At 36.4% G+C, this 13,772-nt stretch overlaps 1 protein-coding gene across 1 annotated transcript; it reads left to right on the top strand.

The window, feature by feature from the left end:
• The first annotated feature begins 368 nt into the window (after nt 1-368).
• LOC144975657 (U8-theraphotoxin-Hhn1e-like) lies at nt 369-5,182 on the top strand. The gene is made up of 3 exons (XM_078919845.1): nt 369-610; nt 3,071-3,233; nt 5,030-5,182. The coding sequence occupies exons 1-3, from the start codon at nt 566-568 to the stop codon at nt 5,146-5,148; spliced, it is 327 nt and encodes a 108-aa protein (XP_078775971.1). The 5' UTR covers nt 369-565; the 3' UTR covers nt 5,149-5,182.
• The last annotated feature ends 8,590 nt before the right edge of the window (nt 5,183-13,772 follow it).

Genomic DNA, 13,772 nt, shown 5'->3' with positions numbered 1-13,772 from the left:
AAAAACTTCAAAAAAAACAAAAACAAAACAAACAAAAATAAACCCAAACAAAAAAAAAAATTAAAAAATGAAAAAAATCAATCAACTGATATCGACAAATGATATCATATCTGGAGATAACTTGAATATAAAATTCTTGCACTCCTGCGTTGAAAATGTGGAACGAGTATCAGTATACCCAATGCCTCTGCGCGACCTTGGGAGTGCGCACTGGGAACGACCCCCCCCCCCCCCCCACCTCCCTCATCCTTTCGACACACACACACACACACACACACACACACACACACACACACGCACATTCAATATCTACACATTCAAGATTAAACAACAGCTTTCATTATTCCATGTGCCAATCTAACTGACCAGATACATAACAGCAAGGAGTGTCCCAGTGTCCTTCCTATCCGGCCATCATCTGTAGTGGCAAATCAAAAGATACACAGTCAGTCAGTCAGTCCGTGCCATTTAAACACATGTGCCACTCCATTCGGTCACTTAGAACTCTTGCCTTCTGTTGTTGTTGATCGTGCCAGCTGGAATCTCTCCATACGTTGCAGTCAGGATGAAATTTGTGTTGGGATTTCTCTTTTTGATAGGGGCAGCTTTGGTATGTCCCAACGAATAATAATAATAATAATAATAATAATAATAATAATAATAATAATAATAATAATAATAATAATAATAATAATAATAATAATAATAATAATAACAATGATAATAATAATGATAATAATAATAATAATAATAATAATAATAATAATAATAATAATAATAATAATAATAATAATAAAATAATAATAATAATAATAATAATAATAATAATAAAACAATAACAATAATAATAATAATAATAATAATAATAATAATAATAATAAAAATAATAATAATAATAATAATAATGATATAATAACAATAATAATAATAATATAATAATAATAATAATAATAATAATAATAATAAATGAATAAATGAATAAATAAATAAATAAATAAATAAATAAATAAATAACAACATGATTGGCGGTCAACATTGTTAAATTTTCGCCAACGACCACATAATTAAACTATTGGCAAATCTAAACATTACAAAACTATTTGTTTACAGAATGACATAGACGTCTACGAGTAACTTGCCAACCTTCCTTAAAGTACGGGTGATTTTATCGCCCGTTGACTCTACTTGATATTTAGAAAATCTTCTCGGTCCTTATTTGACCCTGGTCTCGGGAATCGCCATTTGGCCGCCCTATAGGACCGACGATTTGTCTCGATCTATGTTAATTTCCACAATGCAATCGTATGATAATTAAAATAGACGAATGCCTGTTGGTAATAGCCTTTATTTCTCCCCAAAGTCTGCGGATTATCTATAAATAAACTAAACCGGTCACTATTGTCACTCCGACAGGCACTTATTTGCAGGTCTGATAACCCAATTCCTTATGGGCTCATTGTTGTCATGGAAATCTAAAGTAATTAAGCAAAATATTGTCCATATCAACAATTTTAAACTATACCACAAGCGGATTCGGATGTCAGACCTGCATATAAGTAAACGTCGCACTAGACACATAAAGAGTTATTACTTTCACAAGTATCACTCGAATAACAAAACAATTAATAAAGATTTGAACTCGGCATGTCAAAATTAACGAAGTCTCCGCGTACATTGCTCAATTCTATACTTATTTACGAAATTACATTTAAAAAAATCATATTATACATGCTGCAATGGGCAACACCCACATGCTCCGCCACGACAACAGGCGGATGTTCCGCTTGCCGATTAAACTGACGCGTTTACTCACATTTCTAACGGAGGCATTTGTTACATTATACTATACGATCCAGATTTCAACTGATATGGTTAAAATGTGGTTGCTCGAATGAAGCTCGGAGTTTCATGAAAAGGTCAACATCATAACATGTCTTCGCTGATTGAATTGAGGTTTCCATTCCATTTTTACTATTGTTATACGGACTGGAGACAGCAGCTACAACAAAGAAACAAGATAAAGAAGTTGAGGTGGCAGAAATTTTTTAATGAGGATGTTGAGACGGTCACTTGGCTGGACAAGTAAAGATAAAGTGAGAAATGAACGAATACGGAGGTTGACCGAAGTGAAGAATGTATCAATAAAGATAGAGAAGATAGATTGAAATGGTTCGGACATGTGAAGAGACGAGAGAGGGAGTACGTGGGAAGGAAAGTATTGGACTTACATATAGCGGGGAAGAGGAAAAAGGGACACCCAAAGACTAGATGGATAGGGTAAAGGATGATATGAAAGAATTGGGCCTGGAGGAAGATGATGCGCTGAACCGAGATGCATGGAGATGTGACATTCATTACGGCAACCCTGCAAACTGCGGGGTAAGCTGAAAGAAGAAGAAGAAGAAGAAGAAGATTGATAACAATAACCGAAAACTCTAGCATGATGTATTTGAAAAGTGCAGAGGAAAAAGCCACAGATGTGAACTTTTTAAAATTTTTTCGTGATTTTCCCCCTTGAGTTGTGTCGGGGGTCAAAGCTTTCCCTCTATGAACAGAATAGCGGGAAAACTGCAACGGTAACTCTTACTGGTCGTAGTTTTTCCGTTGCTCTATTTATGGGGGGAAGGGTTGGACCCCTGACATCACTCGGCTATGTGGTCTTGTCGTATGACAATCGCTTTCGAATCGGAAGGTCCTGGGTTCGAACCTCGCTCGGCGCATAGTTGAGTCCTTGGATAAGGCTCTTTACTCACATTCTCTCACCATACTCAGGTGTAAAATGAGTACCTGGCTATTAACAGCGTTGTCTCTGTCCGAAAAAATTGTAATATCGCCTAACAGACGTTATGTCCCGTCCTACATGTTAAATGTTGCTGTTGGCCAGGGACACCTTGTAAAGCTTTTTGAGCACGTTTAGTGGATATTGCTCTATATAAAAGCTCAATTAAAGACATCACTCAAAAGGGCAGTCACAGAGGTTTCGAAAAGTGGTTATCATCTGTATTGTTTCTTTTTTTTTTTTTGTTTTTGTTTTTCTCCATGTACTCTTTATGTGGTTCCAATTCCACAGGCTGCTGACAGTCCACAGTACTGCTGGAGTGAGGCCGATTGCAATGGAGGATGTTGTACTCCAACTGCCGATGGCAATGTGTGTAAACCCTTGGCCAAACTGAACGAAATATGTGACCTGGAGGGACAAGGAATGGCACACGGGGCTTGCAAATGTGAACAGGGTAAGCTCACTTTGATGTGTGTACCATGATATTATGTAATGTGACTTATCGACTCGAAACGGTATTACGTCGGGGTAGCCCCTTATGTTTAATCAAGATTCGGGTTATAGTTAAAATGTCTTCATTGACAAAATAATTAAGTTTTTGTTTCTCGAACTTTTTAAAAAAAAAAAATCCCATTCAGATCATGTTGTCTTAAAAAAACTGGTTCCAATCTCATTAAAAGTGTAAACCACTCTCCCGGAGGACTGGATACACACCTTGTGTAATTGATCTTCTTGTTTCAGAGTGATGGCATCTTATTTTCTAGCCTGAATATAATATGCTGGTCGTCAACAAAGACCTACCTTCCTCGCCCTTTTACGTCTTGTAATCCTAAGAATCTGCCTACACACCCAGCTACTTAAAGTTATACCACCTTATGCTTCAACATGTAACCTATTCATTATTAGTCATCCAGATGACTGGTTACATACACATTTCCAAGGATTTTGGATTCGGAAAAGCAGAGGATGTGACGTCACGACTTCTACTGCCTTATTGTCCATCCGGCAATCGTGTGATTGCCCTTTCCCGTCGGGACATTCGTATAATTTAATTAATTATAGTAAATTCGACAATAGTGTAAACTGACCAACACACAATTTTAAGTGCGACGTCGAGAAAATTGGTCAACTGACCGGACCAACTGGCAATATTATTGTCAACAGGTCAAACGGCAATGGTGTAAATTGCCCCAACTGGCATTCTTATAAACAGACCTATTCTCGTATTCTAAAAATCCAATAGAAACGGAAAATCACCTCAAATCGACGTATACTTATTTTCGGGTATGACATGACAACCTATGCGGCTATATGGTCTAGTGGTACGACACTCGCTTTCTGATCGGAAGGCGAACCTCGCGCTCGGCGCATAGTTGAGTCCTTGGAAAAGGCTCTTTACTCACATTATCTCACCGTACTCAGGTGTAAAATGAGTACCTGGCCGTTAACAGCGTTGTCTTTGTCCGAAAAATGGTAATATCGCCTAACAGGCGTCATGTCCCGTCCTACATGTTAAATATTGCTGTTGACCAGGGACCCCTTGTAAAGCGCTTTGAGCACATTTTGTGGATATTGCGCTATATAAAGTTCAATTTTAACATAAATGGTTGTAATGGAAATACTCTCGAATTATTACGTTCCGTTGTCAGACCTGCAAATACGATAGGATCCGCATAAAGTAAACACTCCTGATGTCAATTTCTGCTAAACATTAACACCTCTGTTTTTGTTATTTTTAATATTAAAAAAACAAAACAACCTTCAGTGTGTTCCACTGTTAAAAGATAAAGTCACCCTTGCTTAAACTTAAAGTCAAACAATCCTTCTGTTCCGGTAGTGTTGGCTTTATTAGGTGTGGCTATGTGGTCTTGTGCTATATATGACACTCGCATTCGGACCGAAAGGTCTAGGGTTCAAGTCTCTCTCTGAGAGGTGCATAGTTGAGTCATAGGAAAAGGCTCTTTACTCGCATTATTTTACCCTACTCAGGTGTAAATCGAGTACCTGGCCATTTACACCGTTGTCTCTGTTGAAAAAAAAACCAAACAAATCGTCCAACAGGTGTCGTGTCTCGCACTACATGGTAAGCGTTGCTGTGGCCTTGAACAGTGTAAAGCCAAAGTGCCTTGAACACGTTTAATGGATATTGCGGTGTATAAAAGCTTAATTATTTTTTTTTCAAGATTCACTCTATGTAAAAGTAACTCAAACCGGTTATTTTTAATGTTCATTACACATTTTTGTTCTCAGGTTTGGTGTGTGAGAAGATTGATCTTGGAATGTGGGGTGAAGTGGCAGCCTCAGCCAACCCAATCCTAGAGAAGCACCATTATGGATGGTGTGAGGTACCAGGGAGTATTGTGGGATAGAATTAGAGGAATAAAAAAAATATGTAATTCTTAACTTAAGGCTACTGCTAGCTCACTTCCGGTTTCCTATATTTTGTTCATATAATATTTGTGCGACGATGTGGTCTTGTGGTATGACACTCGCTTTCGGATCGGAAGGTCCATAATTGCGTTCGGATTGGGGGTTTTACGGCGTCTGCAACACACTTTAAGGTCATTTCAGTGTTATCGCTCGTAAAAAGTGCATGCTGGGATAGTCAATAGATTAGACCATAAATTTATAAATGGGATTCCTTTATAAATAGTATTTATACACCTATGGATTAGACCTTAGTTGGCCTTGATAAAAATCGACTGATTAACTTAAAAAATTGAGATTTTATATAGCGCAATATCCACTAAAAGTGATCAAAGCGCTTTACAAGGCGTCACTGGCTAACAGCAACACTTAACATGTAGGACGAGATATGACGCCTGTTAGGCGATATTACAATTTTTTTTCGGACAGAGACAGCGCTGTTGACAGCCAGGTAGTCATTTTACACCTGATTACGGTGAAAAAAAATGTGAATAAAGAGCCTTTTCCAAGGACTCAACTTTGCGCCGAGCGAGGCTCGAACCCACGACCTTCCAATCCGAAAGCGAGTGTCATACCACAAGACCACATAGCCGCACAACTAACCATACCCAATGCGCTGCACAACGCCGGAGACTCAAAACTGGCTGGCCGCGTACTGTTGAAAGAGAAAGAAGAGCTCCAGGCTGGACAACTTGGGACCAGGCGAGGAACACAGACATTCACAGAGGAGAATGAGGTACGCAGATCGAGGCCCTTGTTTTGTTTGTTATTTTAATTTAAGGGTTTTACGGCGCTTGCGACACATTTAGGTCATATCAGCGCCAGTAAAAAGGAAGAAAATGGGATAGTAAAAAGTTCTAGAATTACAATTAAAACACCCAAGAAAATGGAAGACAAAGGGGAATTACTTAGTTCAAATAGGAAAAAAGATGGAGATTCCAAGAGCACATTATCAAAGTGTACTTAGTTTGAGATAACCTAAAAGTCTCATCCAGACACAAGCACAGGTCCCCATTAAGAGGAATACACTCAAATTTTTACACATCATATGTAAACAAAACATAACATAGTGCAGAAAGAAAGAGATGCTTTACAAGGAAAAAATATCATCTCCCAAAACTAACTATACATTTGACTGTTTCCTTCTCAGCCAGGGCCAGGACAAAACCAAGTAATCTCATTCCAAGACAAAGACAGAAAGCAAGTTGGAAAACAGATATAATATAGGGGGATAAAAGACACAGAAAGTACCTCCCTGCCCACTATGGGAGGTCAGGGACCCCACCCAGGAGGCCTTGTCTGCTACCTGGCACAGAGAGGAGATATAAAAAAGTAATGCATTTCACAACGTTTCATTTATTCTCCACATGCAGGCCATGTGGAACCATATTAAAATTTCCTACAGTACCAGTCACCTGTTCGGCGTCATTAGTACAAAAAAACAAAACAAACCCAACCCACTGTTACAAATATCCGTCATTCCCTAAAGTCAGGTACTCATTTACACCCGTGTCGAGTGGGAAAATGCGTGGACGGTACCTTGCCTTACACAATGACACAAAGTCGGGACTATAATTTTCCATGATCACTGTCCCCAATCTGACCAGTGATCACGCTTAACGTTGCTTGATTTTTATGACAAGACTAGATCAACCAACCCCCCCCCCCCGCCCCCCCCCCCAAAAAAAAAAACCAAAAAAAACCCACAAAAACAAAACAAAACAAAAAACAATTCAACAAGTCTATTCCAATGACCACATGATTTTATTGACAATGGCACCGGTGAGGTCTCATATGAAAAACGTGAATGATAAATGTCATTTAAAAAAACAACAAACAAACCAAAGAAATAAACAAATAAACATAGAATAAATAACAAAGTTAAATAGCAAGATAAAAAAAACCCAACAAACCAAGATTATTCGCCTTCTGTCCGTCCTAACTTACTTGTAAAAAATCTTCTTTTTTTTTTTCCCCTTGGTTTTCAATAGAGGCGTGTAACAAGAAATAATAATAATAACATTAAAAAATAAATAAATGAATAAATAAAATTCTATTCAATAGATTCATTCCCAAGGAGAAATTTGTCTTTAGGGTCTACTCCGAGAGCAGACTGGAATAACCCAGACATCAGCCGCAGGTAGCCCTGCAAAGAGAACTTGGGTGCGGTGCTCAAGTTCAAGGCCACACAGGAAGAGGGAGAATCAACCCCAGTACCTTCTGGGTAAAAATGAAAACATTTATAAAGCGCATTTCCGTGGATTTAACATGGTCAATGAGCTTCAGAATTGTTTCATATGCCCCCCCCCCCCCCCCAGCAGCAGGCCATATGGAACCATATTTCCATTTCATACAGTTCCAGTCGCGGGTTAGGTGTTCTTTTTGTACTGTGTATATTAATTACTTTCTTACAATAACCGTCACTGTCTGCAGCCGGGTACTTATTCACGTTCCAATCGAGTGGGGTTATGAGCGAAAAGCTACTTTGAATGGATGGCTCAGTGCTAGTGCGTCCACTCTCTCTCTCTCTCTCTCACACACACACACAGACACACAACCCTGCGGTAGTTGTGATATCAGTTGGATCCCAGGTTTGGACCCTATGAGTGTGATATTATATTTTTATTCTCTGTTTTCATTTGACACTTCTTTATTCCCTTTATTTCTCATAAAAAAACAAACAAACAAACCAAAAAACAGAACCCCCCCCCCCCCCCCCCAAAAAAAAAAAAACAACAAACAAAACAAGAATATTTCTGACTGCACCGTACATACAACGTTGTTGTATTTTTGGGTTGCCTTGTATCATAATGTTTTCCTATAATATCAGTATCAGTATGTATTGTGATATTATTGTCGGCCTTGATAAAATTGCGACACGTTTAATTCTGATGAATGAAATTCATGAAACCTCACCTGTTCATTCACGCTTCATTCCAAACATGCTATTTGAGGAGGTGACCCCCCTCTCTCTCCATCCCTTCTTCTTCTTCTCTCTCTCTCTTCCTCCCTCAATTCCCCTTCTCTCTCTATTCCCCTCTCTCTCTCTCTCTCACTCTCTCTCCATCCTTTCCTTCCTCTCTCTTTCCCTCCTACCTCTTTCTCCCTCTCTCCCTCATTCACCCCCCTCTCTCTTTCTCTCTCATAATTAAGTAACAAATTAGGGAACAGACACTTTTCAGAACTGTCAGCAGCCGGCAACAAAAATTGCCTGATCTTTTCGGATGTTTAAAAAAAAAAAGTTCTTGTATTTTTCTCTCTGCTTTGTGTCGTACAAATTCGTACACACTTTTTCAGATCGATAATCTTACACCAGTGCCTGGTCCCTCATTTGTCACTTTGATAAATCTTCTGCTTGGTTGGATGCCACTCAGCAAGGTATGATGAAAGTCACCTCAACTCCTCAATTGTTTGTTTGTTTTTAAGAGTTTTACGGCGCTTGCAACACATTTGGGTCATTATCAGTCAACGCCAGCAAAAAGGAAGAAAATTGGATAGTAAAAAACATTCTAGATGAACAATTAAAAGGACTTGAAGAAAAGGTAAGACAAAGGGGAATGGTACAAATAGGGAACAGATGTAGATGCCAAGAGCACACTACCAGTGTATTTAGTTTGAGATCACCTAAAAGTCTCTCCCAGACACCAGTCCAAGCTCCCACTAAGAGGAATACACCCCAATGCTTACAAATCATATGTTAAAAATGAAAAAAATAACAGTACATGATTTACAAGGAAAAAAAATATCACCTCCCAAAACTATAACTATACATTCAACTGTTTCCATCCCAGCCAAGTACTTCGGCCAGAATAGGACAAAACCAAGTAATATCATTCAAAGACAAAGACAGAAAGCAATTGTAAAACAGGCAGATACAGGGGGATAGAAGACACAGCAAGTACCTCCCTGCCCACTAAGGGAGGTCGGGAACCCCACCCAGCCCTACTCAATCATTCATTGTGGAAAATCTGTAAATCAAACCGTTTGAACGGTTGAATCCTCTTTTAAAAAATTGTTTTGTTTTGTTGTTAGGGGTTTTTACGGCGCTTGAGACACATTAAGGTCATTTCAGTGTTTTTTTGTTTGTTTGTTGCTTTAGGTCTCTTCCAACACAATTGAGGTTATATGAGAGACCGCTGAAACAAAAAAACAAGCAATCTAACAAAAATAGTACAAATGTCAATCAAAATCATAACCTAAAGATATCATAAGCTAAATTATAAATAACCAAGAACAAACAGGCAGAGGATTTACAGGAAAAAAAATATCCCCTGTCAAAAATACAATCACAAACCAAAGAAGCAGGATAGGCTAGTAAAGAGAAGAAGAAACGACATCACTATCGGATCGTACACCCATGCGAACATCATAGGTATATGATTCAAGGGTGATGCTCCCATCCAACCACCCGCTCATTTCAGTGTCAATACGAAGGAAGAAAATGGGATAGTGAAAAAATTATAGAGTTACAAGTAAAAACAAGTGAGAAAAATTGAGACAAGAGAGTTGGTGTAAGTAGGAAACAGATGTCAATTCCAAGAGCACAGTATCAGTGTACTTAGTTTGAGATCATCCAAAAGTCTCATCCGGACATTATCACAAGGTCCCTCTATGAGGAATACACTTAAATGCTTACAAATCTTATATATTAAAAAAAAAAACAAACAAACCAGAGAGATGATTTACAAGGGGACAAAAATATCATCTCCCAAATCTGCAACTATACACTTGACTGTTTTTCTCCCCGCCCAGCCAAGGACTCAGGCCAGGGCCAGGACAAAATCAAGTAATCCCATTCCAAGACAAAGGCAGGCAGAAATCAAGTTGGAAAACAGATATAGGGAGATACAAGACACAACAAGTGACATCCCGGCCCACTATGGGAGGTAAAATCAAACTGACATATTATATACAATACGTATGATATAAATTCAATATTGCCCAATAGACGTAGACAAATTTAACTTATCTTGGACTGAACAATACATTAAAACAAAAACAAAATAACAACAACAAAATAACAACACACACACACAAAAACTACAACAAAATAATAAAAATAAAATTCCCAAAAAGAAACAAAACAAAAACAAAAAACAATACAAAACATGACAATAAAATGTTTTAAAAATTGCCTGAAAGACAAATTGAACTAATCTTATCTTGGACTGGACATTAAAAAACAAAAAAGAACAACAAAAAAAAAAAACAAAAAAAAACCAACAAAACAACAAAAAACAAAAAGCAAAACAAAACAACAACAACCCCAAACAAAATATGCGAGTAAATTTGTCCATATCATTCAATTGGGTTATTCATGAAAATGCAGGGGTATTCAATTGTCACAAAATGTTTGCATATTGTGTAAATAAATCAATCAGTGTAACGATGATGATGATGATGATGATGATGGTGATGACAACCGTGATAATGATAATGAAATATGGTGATGCATGATGATGATGATAATAATAATAACAAGCTGAGCTAAGGACTTGATCTCAAACCCTGTGGCTGAGAAAATGAAAATCTACAAATTCATAGAGAATCATTCTGCCACATAGACGATCATATTAGTCAATATTCAAAACTTATTTCAAATATTATAATTTGACTTAATATACACCAAAGTGTTAACTCAATTCTCAATTGAGTTATAAACTATGTTATAGTAAAGAGGTCCTTCAGAGCCATTAGGCCCGTAGAGTCGGAGTTTATCCCAGTTTCTTTAACGTGAAATGGACAATATCGATTGCTTGCTACGCTTTGGATAGGACATCTAATAGACCCTGCTTCCGCTGGGTGAGCAGAGGGGTCAGAAAAAAATCTCGAAAGTGAGATGAAAAGGTTCGTTACATCAAACTGACGAAAAATAAACAGGTAGATGAAATGGTTGATATACCCTGATCTTGAAAAATTATCTAACAGACGATTGTCTTGAAAACAGAAGAAATATTATTATCGATGAATTCCATGCTGTAGTCGAGCATGTAAATCTTTACTACCATAAATCGATCATAATTGAGACATAGAAAGGTCTTTGTTTTCAGATAAAGTCTTTGTAGATAATAATATGATTTATTTCTAAACAAACTCTAAAATTGAATATCACGGTCCTAAATATGTTCCTCTACACGCAGACGAGTCTTGAAGAATTTAGTTGCTATCTATTCAGTGGTTTGAGAGCCTTTACAAACAACATGATAGCAATGTCGTAATGCATCCGATCTTATAATAATACTAATACTAACAATAATAATAATAATAATAATAATAATAATAATGATGATGATGATAATAATAAGAAGAAAGATTATAATAATAATAATAACAACAACAACAACAACAACAATAATAATATAATAATAATAATAATAATAATAATAATAATAATAATAATAATAATAATAATAATAATAATAATAATAATAATAATAATAATAATAATAATAATAATAATAATATTATAATAATAATAATAATAAATAATATAATAATAAAATAATAATAATAAATAATAATAATAATAATAATAAATATGATGTCTTGCTGGGTTAAAAATAAAAACAAAGATAATAGAAAACAAAATCAAAACAAGGTGGATATACGGGTTCGATTGCTAAACATACAATGAAACTTGTTCTACAGAATGAATTCCTGCTAGATTGAAATGGCATTCCAGTTACAGCAGTAACATTCAACGATACAATATCAATGGATTAACAATTCGAGGGATGGCTTATCTATTAGGACTGGTCACAGTGCCTAAGAAAATGTTTAAAATCGTATCTAGCAGTAGCATTGTGTGGCTATGTGGACTAGTAGTGGTATGACACTCGCTTTCGGACCAGAAGGGCCTGGGTTCGAGCCTTGCTTGGCGCATAGTTGAGTCCTTGGAAAAGGCTCTTAACTCAAATTCTCAGGTGTAAAATGAGTACCTGGCCGTTAACAGCGTTGTCTCGTACGAAAAAATTGTAATATCGCCTAACAGGAGTCATGTTCGTTCTACATGTTAAGTGTTGCTGTTGGCCAGGGACCCATTGTAAAGCGCTTTGAGCATGTTTAGTGGATATTGTGCTATATAAAAGCTCTTTTATTTTTAGCATAAAACAAGGTGAGATATAAAAATAAAACGTAACACTTTTATTATCCAATCACTTCATGAAGGTCCCAGGTTTGAAAGTTTATGACAAGACAGCCATTTTAATCAATCGATATTGGAAGGACGAGTTTTCTGAACAAAATTTAAAAAAAATGTGTTTTGTCAGAGTTCGACAAAAATCCCATCTCATTAAATAACCATCAAAATAACTACTTATTGGACCTCTACTGTCCATGGCAGAAGCTGAAACAAATATTGTGGAGTTGTTGTCATGATAAACATCCGCCATAATGGATTTTTGTTCATCTTCATTAACTGTTCTCTCTTCTCTCTTAGGAATAAAGACATAAATAATGTAAAAACAAAGTTTCTGGAAGATATTCATTGATAAAAAGCATAGAACTTTTCAACTTTTGAATTCAAAATAGGACAGTGATTAAAACGTGGCTTGAAATCTGTTTTGTTGAAAAAAGGGGAAACCTGAAACGTCCATTTTATATGTTTTCGTATATTAAATTGAAGCTTACATTCAATTTCACATTGTTATTTATTTTTTCGAGCTTCGAGCAGCAACATTTACAGTATTCTTGAAGTCTGAGAAAACTCCTTCTGATCAAAATTGTTTCAAACATCAATGATGTCACTTTCACTTTCATGGAGGTTTATCAAATGGATAGGACATTGGTTTAATACATAGTAAACCAGATGGTTTTTGTCAATTTAAAGTAAGAATTTCCTCAAAAGGACTGATTACAAAACTCCTATATATCCACAGCAAAACAACGATATCAAACGTCAAAGCTTTTACTTTTTAAATAAAAATCAACAGCATTCCACATTGTTCTCTCTCTCTCTCTGCCTTTCACTCACTATCTCTCTCTCTCTCTCTCTCTGCCTTTCACACACACTCTCTCTCTCTCACTCCAAACAAATGACCAAGGAGTGCAAATGGAATGAAAATAAGGCAGTGCAGACAAAGATATTCAATCAAGCAGCAAATATAATACGCAACAAACCATAACATTTATAATATCGGCAATCACATTTTTTTCATTATAATAAAAATAACAACTTAATGATTTCCTTACATGTTGGTTTTGGTTAAAATCTGTTATAAAATCTTACAAACAGCAGATCTATGATAAAATAAAGTCCCATAATTCTAATTGTCTTCCTAGTTAAATAGATGCAGAGTGCAACAACTAATGTTAACCTTTTAAAGGATGGCCATGCTCAATTTTTCCAAACTCAGACATAAGGGGCATAACTCTGATCTATTAACGGAACTGTTTTACAGTAGCAAAGATATCTTTTGAATTAACCAAAATACAGACATGATATAAATGCTATATTTTATTTTATCTACTTCTTCTTCTTCCTTGTTAGACTGTAACTTTATCATTTTGAAGATTTCATTTACATTTAGAACCTGTGACAACGGAGTGAAGCGCTATATAAATGCCA

The sequence above is a fragment of the Berghia stephanieae genome, chromosome 6 (genome assembly GCF_034508935.2).
Source record: "Berghia stephanieae isolate SIO BIC M18660-M18661 chromosome 6, UCSD_Bste_1.3, whole genome shotgun sequence".
Classification (NCBI taxonomy): Eukaryota; Metazoa; Mollusca; class Gastropoda; order Nudibranchia; family Aeolidiidae; genus Berghia; species Berghia stephanieae.
This window is presented reverse-complemented; position numbering and strand designations above follow the sequence as displayed.

Excerpts from the sequence above, each read along its gene's own strand:
- LOC144975657 (XM_078919845.1), top strand. The coding sequence starts at position 566 with ATGAAATTTGTGTTGGGATTTCTCTTTTTGATAGGGGCAGCTTTG. Across the intron at positions 611-3,070 it reads TTTTGATAGGGGCAGCTTTG|GCTGCTGACAGTCCACAGTA; the intron begins GTATGTCCCAAC and ends CCAATTCCACAG. Across the intron at positions 3,234-5,029 it reads GGCTTGCAAATGTGAACAGG|GTTTGGTGTGTGAGAAGATT; the intron begins GTAAGCTCACTT and ends TTTTGTTCTCAG.